The sequence below is a fragment of the Scyliorhinus canicula genome, chromosome 8 (genome assembly GCF_902713615.1).
Source record: "Scyliorhinus canicula chromosome 8, sScyCan1.1, whole genome shotgun sequence".
Taxonomy (NCBI): Eukaryota; Metazoa; Chordata; class Chondrichthyes; order Carcharhiniformes; family Scyliorhinidae; genus Scyliorhinus; species Scyliorhinus canicula.
In genome coordinates, this window is record NC_052153.1 from 76922995 (window position 1) to 76942048 (window position 19054).

Genomic DNA, 19054 nt, shown 5'->3' on the forward strand with positions numbered 1-19054 from the left:
CTTTCCTAAAGGATGTTCGTGAACCAGATAGGTTTTTTTCTACAATAGTTTCATGGTCATCATTGACTTTTTTAATTCCAGATATTTTTATTGAATTCAAATTCCACCACCTGCCGTGGTGGGATTCAAATGTGGGTCCCACGATTACTAGTCCATCGACAAAACCACTACTCCACTGCCTCCCTTGGATGTTCCTGCCTCCACCTGATGTCCATCAGCAACGTGGTGCAAACTAAATTGTGCCCAAGAAGCCTGTCCACTAATGTCATCCACCGAGGTGTGTATCTGTGCTGGTGGACAGTGGTGGGGACAACTGTGATGCTTCAATGGTGATCTCTGAATTCTCTGTGGTTTCTTTGGCAGGGGAGGAGGAAGGGGAAAGTGTGGGGGGGGGGGGAGGGGGGGAGGGAGGGGGGGAGGGGGGAGGGAGGGGAGGAGAGAGAGAGAGGAGAAATGACTCCGGGGGGGGGGGGGGGGGGGGGGGGGGGGGGAAGGGAGGAAGGGAGGAAGGGGAGGAGAGAGAGAGAGAGAGAGAGGAGAAATAACTCCGGGCTGGCCCGGTCCCATCAGATGAAGATCGTGCAAGAGAATGGACTTGTGGTCAGTGAGGGGGAAGGATCATTTTGTCTGACATTAACAACTCCCGAGGTGGCATGTGTGGGGACCACACCTGGACATGAAAGGGTTGTGCTGGTGGATGCCAGGAGGTTATGACGAACAACAGGAAGATCGGATGTGCGGAGGGTGCAAGGTGTCAGCCAGCGATTATTATAATTTCTTTCCTTTTGGGGGTTGGGTTTGAGAATTTGCAGGGTAGCAAGCAGAACTGATGCGGTGAAAGAGGTTGTAACTTGCCCTTGCAGCTTGGTGGAGATAGTTTGTCGCCCTCCTTGTTATGCTGCCACACTGACAGCTGCTACCACTGCCTCCCAGGTGATATTGCTGACCGTGGTGCTGGTCCTCCACCCCCCTCAGGGAAACAGGATGTCCTGCCCCGCATAGATGACGTTGAGAAGCCTGGCCAGGTCGGCATTCCCAAAGCAAGGAGCAGGTCTGTGCACTGTCATGCTTATCTGTTGACTGGAGTGAATAGCGAGGGAGTGTTTAAAAGGAGCTCACCCTTGTTAGTGGTGAGAGGTGGAGGCAGGAGTCTGACCAATCAGACATTGAGACAGCCTGTAATGTCCAGCAGCTCGTGGCTCATTTTTGGCGCTAAATTCCATGATATATGGGCCTCTATCTTGTCCTGGTGGCCATCAAGAAACGCCCTGCCAATCACGGCCAAAATGACACTTCAAATTTTTACCGTTAAATTGCACTCTTTTAAGACTAAGGCAAAGGGTGAAGCCTGGATGGAAGCAGCGGAGGGAAAGCATAATTAAAAAAATTCTCATCACTGCCTTGTTTAAACTGTGTTCTCTGGTTCTAGTCTAACCCAATTTCTGCATCCAGCCTGTGAAGTTGGTTCAGGATCAATACAAATGACTAACATTCCATTTGCTTTCCTAAATCACTTGCATTATCTGCATACTAATTTTTCCTGATTCATGTACGAGACACCCAGATTCCTCCATACCTTGAGTTCTGGAATCCCTCCAATTAAGTAATATGCTGCTTTTCTACCCTTCTGCCGAAATGGACACATTCACATTTTCTCCATTATACTGTACTCCCATCTATCAAATCTTTGCCCATTCGCTTAACTTATTGATGTTCCTTTGCAGATTTCGAAGTCCTCTTTACAACTTGCTCCCCTACCTACCTTTGTGTCATCAGCAATTTTAGAAATCATGCATCTGGTCCCTTCATCCAAGTTATTGATATAGATTGTAAATAGTTGAGGCCCCAGCACTGTTCCCTGTGGCACTCCACTCATCACATCTTGCCAACCCAAAAATGACCTGCTCTCTGCTTTTTCCTTTTATTGGCTAATCAGTCCTCTATCCATGCTAATATGTTAGCCTATACACCCATGAGCTCTTATTTAGCATCGTGCTCTTTGATGTGGCACCTTGTCAAATGCCTTCTGGAAATCTCCTTCATCCACATTGCTTGGTAGTTTCTCAAATAACACTAACTTAGAAAACATGATTTCCCTTTCACAAAACCATGTTAACTTTGCTTGATTGCTTTGAGATTCTCTCTAAGTGCTCCACTGTAACCTCCTCCGAATAGATTAAAGCACTTTCCTGGAACAAATGTTAAGCAAATTGACTTGTAGTTTCCTCTTTTCAATCTCCTTTCTTGAGGGGACAGATTCACTATTTCCAATCTGATGGAACCTTTCCAGAATCTAGGGAATTAAAAAAAATCAATGCATCTACCATCTCAGCAGCCACTCTTTAAGGCCCTCAGTCCATCAGGACCTGGGGACTTGTTAACTTTTAGTTCTAATAATTTTCTCAGTGTGCCTTGGTGATTGTTTTATCTCCCTCTCTTATACCTCCTGATTCTATGTTAATTGTATCCAGCCCACCGGATTCTCCTGCCTCCCATTGCAAGTTCCTTTTCAGTCCAGAGCAGATGTGTGGAACCCTGGCACCGGACAGGCAACACAGTCATCTGGACTGCTGCTCTCAGCAGCAAGTACTGTAACTGTCGCTGACCACCACTACATTCATTTCATCTCCCACTGCTTGAATGGCTTCCTATACCGTGGTGCCATGGCGAGTTTGTTCATCCACTCTGAAGCCACCACTCATCTGTACAGGCAAGAACTTTAAACTTATTGGACAAGTACAAAGGCTGAGATTTGTTCACTTCTACCTTGAACGTCCCCATACCTACCCCACTCACAGCTGCCTGTTCCTGACCACTGACCAAATCAGAAGAATCTATCCTACGGGTGTGACTATCTCATTGGTACAAAGTGGCCAGGTAACTTTTCCCCCTCCCTGATGCATGCATCGTTGGCAGATTGGCATCCAGTTGAATGACTCGGAGCTGAAGGTTCTCAAGCTGCAGATGCTTGTTTGCCCTGGCTCACTCCAGTGCACAGGATCTCTCACATTCTGCAGTTCTGTGATCTTTATCTTCTGTTAATTAATTTATAATGATTAAACTCAATTGTTCCCAATAATCTTTACTCTGCTAATAAACCTTACTGCAATTAATAAAACCCTAGAATTACTAATACATTACATGAGTTTTGAAGACAAATAAGCAAAATAGTAACCAGCTCATCGCCTCTCCATTTTCCTGTGATGTCGCACTTTGATTTCTCTCAGAGTATGGCCGCCCTACTCTGGCACCACAGTGGATTGGATTGAATAGCTTTTCTATCTTTTTAAAAATAAGTTTAGAGTACCAAACTATATTTTTGTTCCAATTAAGGGACAAATTAGCATGGCCATTCTACCTAGCCTCCACATCTGTGAAATGTGGGGTGAGACCCACGCCGACACTGGGAGAAACTCCACATGGACAGTGGGCTGAGATCCCACCCAGATCCTCCGCACCATGAGGCAGCAATGCTAACCACTGTGCCACCGTGCTGCCTTGAATAGCTTTTGTAGATGGATCTCTCTCCCTCCCCACCCCTTCCTCTCTCTCTCTCTCTTTCTCTCTCGCGTAGGCCGTTCGGCCCATCAAATCTGCACCATCATTCAAATGCGATCATGACAGATCTGATATGATCCTCAACTCCACGCTCCTGCCTTATCCCCATAACCCTTGATTCTTTTACTGATTAAAAATCTGTCTGTCTCAGCCTTGAAAATAATGAACCAGCCACTACAGCTCTCTGTGGTATCAATTCCACAGTCACTGAGCGAATACACTCAGAAGAAATTTCTCCCATCACTGTTTTAAATGGGAAATCACTTACTTTGAGATTATGCATCTGGTCCTGAGTCTCCCACCAGGGGAAACAACCTTTCAGCATCTACCCTGTCAAGCCCCCTGAGAAGAGAGTACCTGGCCTTGACATCAAGGCAGCATTTGACTAAGTATGCCATCAAGGAGCCCTAGCTAAACTGGAGTCGATTGGAATCCGGGGGAAAACTTGCCACTGGTTGGAGTCATACGGCACAAAGGAAGACCGTTGTGGTGGTTGGAGGTCAATCATCTCAGCACTAAGACATCACTGCAGGAGTTCCTCAGGGTAGTGTCCAAGGCCAAACCATCTTCAGCTGCTTCCATCAATAACCTGCCTTCCATCATAAGGTCAGAAGTGGGGATGTTTGCGGATGACTGCACAAACATGTTCAGCACCATTCACGGCTCCTCATAATGAATTGGTCTATGTCCAAATGGACAATATCCAGGCTTGGGCAGACAAGTGGCAAGTTGGCACGCCACACAAGTGTCAGGAAAGGACCATCTCCTGCAAGAGAGGATCTAACCATTACCCCATGACATTCAATGGCATTACCATCGCTGAATCCTCCACAATCGATATCCTGAGGGTTACCATTTATCAGAAACTGAACTGGACTAGCCACATTAATACTTTGGCTACCAGGACAGGTCAAAGGCCGGGAATCCTACGGTGAGTAACTCCCCTCCTGATTTTCTCTTTTCCCCCCCCCCCCCCAAAAGCCTGTCAAGGCACAAGTCAAGAGTGTAATGTATTACACGCCACTTGCCTGGATGAGTGCCGCTCCAACAACACTCAAGAAGCTCGAAACAGGCAGCACGGTGGTGCAGTGGTTAGCATTGCTGCCTCATGGCATCAAGGTTTCGGGTTCGATCCCGGCTTTGGGTTATGTTCCGTGTGGAGTTTGCACATTTTCCCCGTGTTTCCGTGGGTTTCGCCCCCACAACCCAAAGATGTGCAGGGTAGGCAGATTGGCCACACTAAATTGCCCCTTAATTGGGTACTCTAAAAAAAATTTTTTTTTTTTTTTTTTAAAAGCTCAACCATCTAGGACAAAGCAGCTGCTTGATGGACAATAAATTCTGGCCTAACCAGCGACATCCACATCCCGCTAGTGAATAAAAAACAAAAGAAATCCTATATGTCTGAATAAGGTCACCTCTCCATTTTTCTAGTACAATGATCAAACAGCTTCTCTGACATCATGAATGCGTAACTGAAATTTCCTTCAATCCCTCCAAAACTGTTGTCTTTAGTTCCCATTAAAAACTGTTTCGCCCCTAACTACCCACTCCATCCCTATGCCTGGCAACTATCTTGATGCAAAATAATACTGTTTGCAACCATGGTGTCATATTTGACCCTGAGATAAGCTTTCAAATATAAATATGATCACTAACACCTCCACCTCCAGATGTCATTTGACTCTGCCTCTACTGCTGAAACCTAGGCCATGCCTTCATTACCTCAAGTTGACTAATTTAATGCACTCCTGCTTGGTCACCCACATTCTGTCCTCTGTCAACTTATGGTCTGCCCAGGTCCTTATTTGTATCAAATCCGTTAATCCATTACTCCTTTGCTTACTGACGTACACCTGTTAAACATTTTCACTTTTCAACTTTGTTTTCCAATCTCCTCCAGTTCCACTACCATCTGAAATATCTGCACTCCTCCAACTCTAACGTCTTGAGCAATCCCAGTTTGAATTTTTCTACCAGGTGTTGTGATGTTCTTTGCTTTGCTTTGATGATGGCTTTGAAGTGTAGTGTCTTACAAAGAACATCAAGCTATGTTTCAAACAAAGCTTATTTATTAACGCTGCAAGTAAACTAGATTCGAACTAACTTACTAAGATACAAATATTACAAAATACACTAAGGGGTTGGTTTAGCACACTGGGCTAAATCGCTGGCTTTTAAAGCAGACCCAGGCAGGCCAGCAACACGGTTCAATTCCCGTACCAGCCTCCCCGAACAAGCGCCGGAATGTGGCGACTAGGGGCGTTTCACAGTAACTTAATTGAAGCCTACACGTGACAATAAGCGATTTTCATTTCATTTCAAGACTTATTTTATCTACAGAGCATCTGAAAACACGACTACACTCTATCCTGCCTAATCACCTGCTCCCCAAATCAAGGTATCACATGATTCACGTGTGTGCTCTTGATCACCATCTAGTAGTTGGAAGCATTCACATCAAATTGTTAACACTTCATTTACTGTACAATATACATATTATCACTGGTGACACTGTATTCAGATGTGTGGGCAAGGCCTGGAATTCCCATCTCTTCAAAACCTACCATTTTTATCAAGCTTTATGGGCACACATCCTAATATAATCTTGGGTAGCTTGGTGTCAAATTTGTTAATAATGCTCATGTGAAATGGGACAATTCTTGCGTCTCAAGTGCTATGTAAACGATTGTATCTCCAGAGCTTGGATTTTGATCAACAGGTGGATTGACAAACTTTAAAAAAAAAAAAAAATTTAGCGTACCCAATCCATTTTTTCCAATTAAGGGACAATTTAGCGTGGCCAATCCACCTACCTTTCGCATCTTTTGGGTTGTGGGGGCAAAACCCACGCAGACACGAGGAGAATGTGCAAACTCCGCATGGACAGCGACCCAGAGCCGGGATCGAACTTGGGACCTCGGCGCCGTAGGCTGCAGTGCTAACCACCACCACCGTGCTGCCTGTTTGACAAACCTAAATGCCATCCCTGCTTGCCCGTTGTTCCTGTATTGCTAATCCCGGCAGCAAAGAGATAGATCCATAAAACCTCTGGTTACATGAGACTGCTGGGAAAATTCGATCCTTACTGTGCACGTCCCCATTTTCTTACTCGAGAACAAAAATGACCAATTTTGCTCATGAACCTCTGGAAAATGTACGGTGCTGTAATTGGCCTTTGATCATTTTCAGATGTTCAAAGTGGTTTTATATTCTAATGAGAAGCTGAAGGTTTGTTTTGGGACCAAGTACTCTCAATGCAAGCTTACAAGTGTACTTTCAAAGCTATCACCATGTCCAGCATAGCACCACTTTCAAAGAGGTACCTTTGTCCCAATGGCCCTCAATATTTAAAGTCTGCCCGCCATAGCTCTTGGAGCATATTTTTCTGCCCCTTGGGGGCGGCATGATAGCACAGTGGTTAGCATTGTTGCTTCATGGCTCCAGGGCCCCGGGTTCGATTCCCGGCTTGAGTCGCTGTCTGTACGGAGTCTGCACATTCTCATGTCTGCGTGGGTTTCCTCCAGGTGCTTTGGTTTCCCCCCCATGGTCTGGGGATGTGCAGATTAGGTGGGTTGGCCATGATAAATTGCCCCTGGTGTCCAAAAAGATTCAGTGGGGTTATGGGGATATAGTGGAGATGTGGGCTTAAGCCAGGGTGCTCTTTCCAAGGGCCGGTGCAGACTTGATGAGCCGAATGGCCTCCTTCTGCACTGTAAATTCTATGATTCTATGACCACTTGAGAAATTGGACTGCTTTGTTGTCAGGCTGTGACCTGGATGTGGCGTAGCAAAGAAGATGAGGAGCAGGTATGTTCATTCTGACAATGCAGCACACTTGAGGACTAATGCCAGATCATAATCTTGTTCTTCTCTCTCTGCAGTTAACCTCTGTTAAATTGAAAATTATTACTGACCTGCATTTCCATCAACTCAGAAATTGAACCTGGAAATGCACTCCGTGTTGTCCCTTGTTTAGCCCGATTCTCCCAATTTCATTAGAATGAGCCTGGTTTAAAATAGTCGTAAATCATAGATTCCACGCCAGTTGTCTTTGGAAACTTAATTCATGTTCCATTTATTTAATCATCACTCAGGCATAGCATGTCTAAGAACCTGCAATCAGGATAACGTTTCGATTTTTCATGTGACATGTGTCTTAAAAATGCGACTTAAAAAAAATACTGAGTGGACCACAAAGGGGCAAACCCTTTAAAAATTCTTCAGTTTAAATGAAACTACCTGTTCATCTGAAAACCTGGTCATGTTGTGGAGACCACCCCATCACCTGAACAAATGCAAAAGGTTTTGTGGATGGATATTCATTCACGTGTTTGAGAGGGGATTTGATGGACCGGGCTTGAAAAATCAAAAACTTAGCAGTACTCAAAAGTTACAATCTTTTAAACAATTGATCACCAGATTGAGTGTCTAGATACAAATCTGGAAGAAAACAGTCCACAATTGTGGTCTCTTTATCGTCTGCTGCCACCATATATTGAGGGTCACCAAATAGACCTGAAGGTATCTGTCTCAACACTGAGCAAGATATTGGTCCATAACTTCCTGGTTCCCCAGCATTGTATTTAGGAGGTACCCCAACAAATCTCTCTCGGCAGTTCCCACGCAAGCATTTACCCTACAATTGTCCAGGAGTGCTAACTTCCCCTGGAACATTGTGCTGGCTGGGAATTATCTGACAGAAAAAATTTAAATGACCAACTTCGGATGGTTTTGTCAGTTTTACCATAAATGAGTTAGAAGCAAAAATCGGCTCTAACTCCGGAGTAACTATTTAAACACCTAGCCTTGCATGGGACCCCCCCCCATATGCACATGACCCTCTAGGGGGTCCTCCACGCCTGCCCCTTCCAGACCTGACTATTCCTCCCCATCCCCCCACCCCTTCCATTGTCTTAACTACTTGCTGTTGAAACTTCTCCCTTTTAAATCAGATGCCACCTTTATGGCAACTGATGACCTAAAAGGGGGCACGTATTTCCTCTCTGCAGCCCAGTTACTCCATACACCAGCCTGGGGTGCACTTCACTGCTGCCGTCTCACCCAGCCTAAGTGAAGAGGTTGCACGATGGGCGTTGCAACTTCAAGTCGATAAGTCCATCGAAAGTATCAATCCACTGGGGATTGCCACCCTGAGGAGGTTACAGGCCATTATTGAGATTGCTTAGGGTTCTGGTCGAACACAGTTTATTTCTAGCAGCAACTTTATATAGCTTTGCACAGGCCTTGATCTAGCCTGGGTCCTGACAGTTACAAAAGCTAATTACTTGACTATATGCCTGATTTATAAGCGGGAAGTCTCAGTAATAGAGTCACAGTTAGTGGTGAACATCTGCTGTAGAGATCGTGGTGAAGTGTGAACATGGAGGCTGTACCTTTTGTCCTCCAGCCTCTTGCGTGATGGCATAGTGATGTGACTATGCAGCTTCTTAAAGGTACATGTCATTATCTGCACTGGCATGTATACAACAATATTACAACAACAATCTTCTCATCCTCTGTTTACCTTGATAATCAAGCTTCATTTCTCCTTGACTGGCAGATTAATGACGTCTTCCCAATAGGTTACTGCTGTCACTGATAACTTTTAAAGTGAAAGAAATCCCCCTGTGCATTGAATGTTAACCTGAACCAGATTTTACCCTGTACTTTCGTTATCTTGGCAAACCTCAAAATATGCTCATAATTGTAATGTAGATTAATTAGATAGTTGCTCCTGTAGATTAAGAAGTTTCAAATTGTACTCTACTCTCCCACCCATTTATAAAATAGGTTGCATTTTGAATGAGGATATATTTGTTCCTGTAATGTATTGATGGTTCTAATCGTCGTCTCTTTAAAATAAACAATTATGGCGCTGTGTATCATTTAAATCAAGAGTGAGCAGACAACCTTTCTTTAAAATTTTGTAACTCCCTGTAATTTGCCTACCTCCAGGGAGCAATTTAAATTTTCACCGTCTGACATGGTTGTTAATGAGAGTTCACTATGATGAAAATTATAGTATGCTCCAATTGGAAATTATTAACTCGTTTATGTATATGTTCATGAGTGTCTGCGTACTTTTCTCTCTTGCAAACTTGTATTCCACACTACTTCATGACTTGAGCACTTGATCCAGACAGAACTGAAAGGTGCTTTGTATTGTTGGAGATGTTACTCTTTCGATGAGATGTCAAGCTGAGACTCCCCCCACCAATGTGTGCTTGACCTTGAACCTTGCTTTGGATAAATAGCTGCTGCGTTTGCTTAACAATAACTACATTCTGCAAAGATTGGCTGTGAAGTGCATTGGAACATAATGTGTTGTATAAACGTATGTCTGCCTCCTTTTAAACACACCATTCAGCCAATGGGAAGGGACAGGGAGGGTGCTGCTGTGCTCAATCCCATCTTAAACATCGTACGTATTCTTCCATCTTAAACATTGTAAACATTCTAGCCTGATGTCACAACTTTAAAGTATTCTCTCCAACAGTGTGCAGTGCATGTTCGGCAAGATTTCACCGTAAATTCTTTCAGAATCAATTGACAAGTGAGTTATGTATTCCTGTTTGTTCCTAGTTGGAGCAAGGTCACTTAGAATCTGATTACATGACGTTTTGATGGCCTGTTGAGTAAACACCTTTCCAATAAAGCTCTTGTTTTTGTATCTAGTTGTGTGCAAACCTAGCTTTTATTAAGAAATCCACATCAAGGGTGACAGAGGTCAAAAAGTACACCGCCTCAGGAAATGAATTCTTATTTGTAGTAGGAACAAGCAAAAAAAGTGTTTGATGTGGGATATTTTGGAGAAGAAAGGAATTAGCAAGTAAAGACAGTAAAAAAGATTGTAAAAGCCTCCGTTTTTGTCCACTTTGTTTTTAGTCAATTGGGAGGGGTGGGGGATGAGGAACAAAGTTATTAATTACTTTGTAAAACAGCTACACAACACCGCTATTTGACGTTTGATGTCAACACATGCCTAGAAGTTAAGGATGCTGATTGAAAGTGAATTGGGATGTTTGCTCAAATAAGTTAACATCAGTAAGTATCTGGCTAGAGATTTTCAATGTTTTGCTTGTGAATCAGAGCAGAATTGCTATGATTCATTTGGCAAGTTTCATTTGGCTTGTTCAATGTCCTGTGTGTCCCGCCTATTCCCAGTACCTCAATGAACAAAAGATAGAGGATATGGAGACATGAGGGACCGTTATTTTAGTTGCTTGTGGTTTATAATCGATGAATGCAGTGGGTGAGATTTGGATTGAATCCCGTAGCTTATTTTTGGCTATGCATTGGATAAGACCTCCAATTGTAAAAGCTTGGGTGAGAAATTTAATTTTAAGTTCGCTATGGGAATTGGAGAATATCTGGATGAGTTGCTTTTAAACTTTTCCTACTCAATGTGTACTGAAAAATGACGTTGAATTATTCATGGCGCATTTGGTATAACTTGTGTTAATGCTGCTTATGGTAGTTATTTTCTACTTTTGTTGTCACCAGTCCCCACCTTCCAGCCTTTTAAAAAAAAAAAAGAGAACAGGAAATTACAGTCTGGCGAGTGTGGGGTATTTATAACTCTGACTTAAGTCAATCATACCATTTCTTTTGTATTGCGTTCAAATTGAAAAAATGATCAAATTCCTCAAATGTCAACTGTTACACTGCTTTCCCAGCATTTCCTGTTTTTTTTATTTCCGATTTTCAGCATCCACCGTATTTTTGTTTTTCTATAATGGTTTTTATAGTTGGATGAAGTTGTCTTCAGTCAATTAATGTAATGCTGTTATTCTCAAAATAAATGATTCCGGTATTGTACCAGATTTATTTTAGATCATCTGGGTAATCTATTTCAAGAGTACTGTATGATTGATTGATTGAATAAATATAGAGTACCCGATAATTTTTTCCAATTAAGGGGCAATTTGGCGTAGCCAATCCACCTACCCTGAACATCTTTGGGGTTGTGGGGGCGAAACCCACGCAAGCACGGGGAGAATGTGCAAACTCCACACAAACAGTGCCCTAGAGCCGGGATCGAACCTGGGATCTCGGTGCCGTGAGGCCGCAGGGCTAACCCACCGCCGCCATGCTGCCCTGATTGATTTTGAAAATTGATGTGAGAATGTAAGATCAGGGATTTTTAACTTAAGAATTGACAAATGATGGCCCAACCTACAGCTGATTCTATTGATTTTTCTTTTATGAATGAAGTGACCATACTCGCTGCTTTTTTTTAATTGCTTGTTTGCCTTATGCAAATTCCTTTGTGTTTAAGACTATATTTACCAGTCTTCTGTTAGGTATTTAGCAGTTTTAAAAAAAAACTTTGCTTGTAATGTTGCATTTCGGGTGATGTCACAAACTTGCTGCTTTTAGTAATGAGCCATCTGATCCTGTCATTTAAAGTATTTCTTTAACTGAGCAGCAAAGTTATTTCTGCTGCAATTCTATTTGACTCCACCAATTTTTAGGTATACCTTGTCCTGTTGAAAAGATGTATCCACCATCAAGTGGGGCATAGCTTTTAGGTGGAAGTAGTCCTGGACATTCTCAACATTGCACATGTCATGAAGTTTTCAGGCTTCAAGTCAAACTAAATTAAATAAACCTCCTTCTGTTGATTGCTGCTGAACGCCATTCCCACAACACTATTGGTCAGTTTTCCTCTGTTAAATGTTGCTTGGAGGAAGTACTAAAGGGAAGTAACTACACGCAATATTCTCTAGATTCGGGAACTTCCGTGTTTAACACTTGTTACGATACCCTGGGCTAGTGCGCTGTTGATTCCAGCCCCAAAGGCCTGGAAAGTGAATTAACCAGAAATCTGTATAAAATATCAAACTTTGGCCCTTGGCTGCTCAATAATTTACAGTAAGAAGTCTTACAACACCAGGTTAAAGTCCAACAGGTTTGTTTCAAACACGAGCTTTCGGAGCACGGCTCCTTCTTCAGGTGAATCAACCCCAAAGATGTTCAGGGTAGGTGGATTGGCTACGCCAAATTGCCCCTTAATTGGAGTGAAGGAGCCGTGCTCCGAAAGCTCGTGTTTGAAACAAACCTGTTGGACTTTAACCTGGTGTTGTAAGACTTCTTACTGTGCTCACCCCAGTCCAACGCCGGCATCTCCACATCATGGCAATAATTTACAGTCAACAGGTTTACGAGTTGAAACACAATTACTGTTTATTTAAAGCAGAAATAAATATGACATTTGCAGTAATTACAATGGAATAGCAGCAAGCTAACCTACTATTTTCCCCCCCACCCGCCCCCCCTCTTCCGCTCTCCCATCCTCTACCCATGCGCGCACACAAGGCCGGCAAACACAAGTGGGTGGAAAGGGGTAAAAAATAATAAAGAGCAAGTTAAAAAGAAAAGTAAGAGTCCTTGCTATCAATTTTGAATTCTTTGCCACAGGCTGCCCTCCCAGCATGATGAGTGATAGAAACAACGACTGTACAGTTGGTGATTGTCTTCTGGCAGAAACAAGCACTCTCGGGCAATAGGATTTCCTCTGGACAGACACTTTATAGCCTTCAGTTCAAAAGTCCATTTTTGAGACTACGTCTCTCCTTTGGTCTTGTATTAAACCCAGCTTCCAGCCTGAATTTTAATCTCAATCCTTTGTAGTTTCACTAGAATTACAACCATCCTTCCTGGGGAAAGAAAATAGTTCTTACGAATTCATCAAATCTTTGAGAGAGAAAATCCGAGATGCTTCTTCACTGAAAACAAAACAAGAATCCAGCCTTACTGGCGAGAGAGAAACATTTCAGAAAAATTAGAACCAAGGTTCTATCGGCAAAGCCCAACATTTCAAGCCAGTCCATTGGCCGCCAGCCAAGTCTGTCAAATTGTTCGGGAATATGTTTGCTTTTTTGAATTAAAGGCAGCACAGCCCTCTGGAATGTGCTGCTTTGAATTAAAGACTGCATCATGCAGACTGTTTCTTCAAGTCACTGCGTCTGCTTGAGTTAAAGATACAGGTTACCTTCAAGACACATGTTCACAAATCATCCACAGGTCAAAATTGTAATAACAAAAGAAAAGGGAAAGCAGGAAACAACCAGGGTTTAAACAGGAGGATCCTTGCACACTGAGCCCCTTTTGGTTGTGATCACTGCTGGCTAAATCCTTCAGAACATGGCTAATAGACTAGGATGAGGAGGGAGGGAACCAACCGAAAGAAGGAACCTACTTCACCCTATTTTCACTTGCTCATAAGTACACCTGTTCATACAGTGCATTGGTAGAATTTTATTTATTCTTTCGTAGATTGTGGGCATGGCCAGCGTTTTTCCCCATGGTGGCTTCATTTCAGGGAGCAGTTAAATTAACCACACTGCTGTGGGTCTTGAGTCTAATGTAGGCCTAACCAGGTAAAGATGACAGATTTACTTCCTAGAGGGCATTATGAACCAGATGGGTTCTTATGACCATGATTATTGTTTAATGGGGACCATTACTGACACTAGTTTTGAATTACAGATTTTATTAATTAAATTTTAAATCCCACCCCCACTACCGAAGAATTAATCTTGGACTCAGGATTAATAGCCCAGCAATATTACCACTACATCACCATCTCGCCCTGCAGTCTTTTGTGAAAGCAAAACCAAGCCGCAAGCTTGTGGACCCCTTTCATTGTGTACGGTTGCATTGGTGCCATTGGACAGATTCAACAGCCCAAACTAGGGATCCATGAAGTGCTGGGTACATGAGATCAATTTTTGGGGGAAAAAAACATACCCCGCTCAAAGGATGGCAATCTTTTTCCCTGGCTTCTACTATACTAATATACTATGACTGTGAGATATGATAGCTACAATTTCATCTGGGATTATGAAAATTCCTTGCCTTCCTCTGTGTAAAACATCTCTTTGCTTGGTGCATCTGTTGAGCATCGGAAATTTTTTTTAATGCAGGGTTTTAGTTTGAGCAACTGGCATGGTTGCAACCTCCCCTAACTGATGAACTGCTTGTCAGATTTTAAAAATTAATGCAGATCCAAGAATATTACATAGTGCACATATAAATAGATACAGGAAAATCATTATTGTTTTGAATGGTGCAAGTGGGCAGTTTAATCATCTGAATGATATTTTCTATTCACGTTTTGCCTAATCATTACTTGTTGATGTGTGGTGTGTATCAGTACTATTTTAAATGAAAAATTAAATCGAGCCCTTTGCTGTTTGTAGAAAAGAGTTTTTTCATGATTGTCACAGATTTCATGGCTTTCTCCTCATTCATATGTTCAGTCTGGATAACTTCCATAAATGTTTCATTGTTGCATACTACATGAATGCATTCCTACAAAGCTGAACAGAGGGAGGGCAATGGGGGAAGGATAACATTGTTCACTGCAAAACATGGTAGACCGGTCTAACCTTGCAGATCAAATACCGTTTTGCACTTGCAGCAGTTTCTGTTATTGTTTCCTTTTTTGTTTTTCTCCCAAAAGGGTCTTTGGTTTGTGGAATTCTCTTCCCCAGAAAGTAGTGGAAGCTGACTCTAAATTTATTTAAGGCAGAGTTTGATTATTTTTGTTGGACAAGGGAGCCAGACAGAAAAGTGGAGCTAAGACCCAAACCAGATCAGCCATCATCTTGCTCCATGGTGGAGCAGGCTCAAAAGGGCCAAATTGCTTACTTCTCCTATTTTCCTCATTCAGATTCCCAAAGTTTGCAGTATTTTGCACTTGTAGACAAATCAGTGAAGGCAAAGAAGGGTAGCATTCGGAAACATCAGCAAATTGTGACTCTGGTTCGGATGGCAGGCAGACCAGAGGAATTTGAGCAGAAATTTTGAGAGAACTCTGGGCATGCATGCAGGACACAAGAACGTATTTGAGAAATGTTAAGAGGTCAAAAAGAAGATTGAGATGGGAGAACAGAAGGATCAGGATTAGTTTAAATGTAAGAATCATAATTACTATAATCTAGCTAATTGCACATGTATCATGTGTATGTGTGCCTTTAATTCCATACACATGATTTATGCCTTCATTTACTATTATACAAAATATGAATTCATGCATTGGATGAAATATCGACAACCAGCTCTCTTTTTGAATGATTGTTTACTGGAAATACTATGTTACTTAAGCACCAGAATTTACAAAACATCTGTGTGCATTGTGATAATTATTATGAATGATTTGGTCCTGATGGTAAGCTATTCCATATTTGTTTTTCAGCAGCACGGAATTGGACGGCCCAGTGTTTATCATGCAGTAGTTGTCATCTTTTTAGAATTCTTTGCCTGGGGACTGTTGACCACGCCGATGCTAACCGTAAGTACAGTACACTTCATGGTACATGCCGACTACATTAAAGAAAATGTGACTCCATTCAGAACTGGTCCAGTAATACATGTTGTCTTTTTCCTCTTTTTGGATTGAGAATATTGAAAACCCTTTTAAATGCAGCACAGTCCTTGATCTGGAAACCTTACCAATTGATCTGACTTCCATTTGGGTCATTACTATCTATAAAGAAGCTTTGAAATTCTAGTCATGCTTCATAATGTAGACAGTAGCAATGAATTTGCATAAGAACATAGGAAATAGAGAGCGTTAACTGCTGTTTATATCTCCTCCTGTGCCAGCGATATTTCATAGACTTGCACTAAGCCATTTTTTTAAAATGCTGAAATTTCTACCATGGTAATGTTTTATGCTAGTTTGCTGCACTGCATCCAGCAAAGTTACAGATTCAATACAAAAACTTTCATCATGTTAAACAGAGGTGAATTATTACCTTTTATACATAGTGTACATTGGGAAAATGTTATTGCAAATCACAATGAAGTAATGGGAGCTAGAGTGTGGCTACAACCAAGTCAAGATTACCAATAAATATACCTACGTGCAAAATTCAAGAGGGATGGAAATGACATAACAATATTGAGACTGTTCTAGTATGAGTGTGAAATGAACAATTTGTTCAGCCAAAATCCTTTTCTGATTGCACTGATGGAATAGCAAGGAGGCAGTCATTACTGTTGGAGAATGGAATAAACTGTCAGAGTGGCAAGGAAGTTGACGACGACAATTTGTAACTACTAACAATGAAGTCATAATTATGAGACATTTTAAGTAATTAGGGATAAACGGGGAGATGTTATTGGGAATATGTCTAAAACTGTTCCCAGTCAGCCCCAATTTTGTAGCCCCAACAGTCAGTGAGCATTGCTTGAACTAGTTCTGGAAAATGAATTGCACCCAATTGATGACCTGCCGAAGGGCCTGTACTGCGCTGGAATGTTCTATGTTCTAAAACTAAATAGTTTAGAATGATCATACTCAAACCTAAGCATTGATTGCTTACTAAATCAGGGGAGTGCCAGCCAGAAAAAAATAATTTCAGAGGTACCTTCGAACCCTAACAAAAGTCATTTTATCTTTCTATCATCTTTTCAAATTTCAAAGTGCAAAATTAAGAATTAATATTGCCTAGGTGATTTTTAAAATATGGACAATTGTTCCTGAGATGAGCGCTGTCATGTTTTGAAATAACGCTTCAATAAAAGATACCTGGATTTGCATCTTAAGTGTTCTAAGCTATGGACTGGGTGCAGGAACATGGGATCAGAAAGGGCACCTGAATATCCTTGGACTAGTATGGACAGGATGGGCCGATTGCCCTCCTTTTGTGCTGTAACTTTTCTATTCTATCAATATTCGGAGCAATTCTTTTTTAAATTTAAATTTAGAGTACCCAATTCATTTTTTCCAATTAAGGGGCAATTTAGTGTGGCCAATCCACCTAGCCTGCACATCTTTGGGTTGTGGGGGGCGAAACCCATGCAGACACGGGGAGGATGTGCAAACTCCACACGGACAGTGACCCAGAGCCGGGATCAAACCTGGGACCTCTGCGCCGTGAAGCTGCAGGGCTAACCCACTGCGCCACCGTGTTGAGAGCAATTCTGATTTGCTTCATAGGCTAAATATGAAATTTATTGAATATGTATTAAATAAATATTTTCCATGGTATAGTAGCTTCCTAGCAGCTGACAAATTCTATAAATCTGTTACTTTATATGTTAGTATGAATGCTGCAGGACAGTCATCTGAAACTAGTTAGTTTATAAATTGCCTTCAGTGAAGGAAACCCGCCACTCCTATCTTGTCTGACCTACATGTGATTCCTCTCCCACATTGCTTAAGCTCCACAGTGCTGTGCCAGTGTTCCCTCATTGCAAAAACAATTAATTTTCAAATAAAAAACACTCTTCAAGAAAGCTCTGCTAATTTTTATTTGCCTGTTCTCTTAGCTTTTAGAGTGTGAACAGTTGATGGCACTGTCGCCTCCCAAGTCTGCATATTGTTCGGCATATGTTCCATTCCAGGACTTCAGCACAAAAGATCCAAATGCTGTACTCAAAGTACTGCACTAACGGAGGTGCTGTCTTTAGAATGTGATGTTAAACAGAGGCTCCTATGTGCTCACCCAGGTGGATGCAAATGATCCATCCATTAATCACTATCACTAACAGATTTATCTATTCATCATCACATTGCAGTTTTTGGGAGAATGCTGTGTGAAAATTGGCGGTGCTTCCTGCACTACAACAGTGTACACTTTATTGGCTGTAAAGTGCTTTGGGGTGTTCTGGGTTGTGAAATGTGGCATATAAATGCAAGTTAGGGTTATAGTCATTGGAGTTTAAAAGAGTGAGAGAGGATCTCATAGAAACAAAATTCTAACAGGACTGGACAGGGTAGATTCAGAAAGAATGTTCCCGATGGTGGGGGAGTCCAGAACTAGGGGTTATAGTTTGAGTATAAGGGTTAAACCTTTTAGGATTGAGGTGAGAAGAAATTTCTTCACCCAGAGAGTGGTACTTCTACCACTACCACAAAAGCACAAAAAGTAGTTGAGACCAAGACAGTGTAATTTCCAGAAGGAATTAGTTGGCCGCAGGGAGGGGGGCTAGAGATGGGAGAGTAAAAATTGTGGTTTATGCTGCTGGTCATCAAAATTATTTTGAAATCTGCCATTTAAGTATCAGTTATGGGCAACATGGTGGCACAATGGTTCGCACTACTGCCTTGTATCCAGGTTCAATTACGACTTGCGGTGACTCTGTGGAGTTTTGCACTTTCTACCCATGTCTGTGTGGATTTCCTCCTGGTGCTCTGGCTTTCAACAAGAGAGAATCTAACCATCGCCCTTAACGTTCAGTGGCATTACCATTGCTGAGTCCCTCACTATCAACATCCTCGGGGTTGCCACTGACCAGAAACTGTACTGGACTAGCTATATAAGTACTGTGGCTACAAAACCAGGTCAGAAGCTAGGAATCCTGTTACTTGTAAATCATCTGACTCCTCAAAGCCTGTCCACAATCTACAAGGTACTATTCAAGGGTGTGATGAAATACTCTCCACTTGCTGGATCAGTGATTTATCCACTCAAGCTCGACACCATCGAGAACAATTCTGCCACTTTATTAGCACCCCATCCACAAACATTCACTCCTT

General features: G+C 42.2%; 1 protein-coding gene across 2 annotated transcripts in view; it reads left to right on the forward strand.

Annotated features, from left to right (window-relative positions):
* Positions 1–19054, forward strand: part of LOC119970334 (hippocampus abundant transcript 1 protein-like) — a 104702-nt gene that overhangs the window by 24974 nt on the left and 60674 nt on the right. Inside the window, exon 2 of one of the 2 annotated variants that reach the window (XM_038804776.1) lies at positions 15764–15859. In XM_038804776.1, the coding sequence (XP_038660704.1) occupies positions 15764–15859 (96 nt within the window). The remainder of the gene's footprint in view (positions 1–15763; positions 15860–19054) is intronic. The other variant, XM_038804777.1, reaches the window with a different exon arrangement.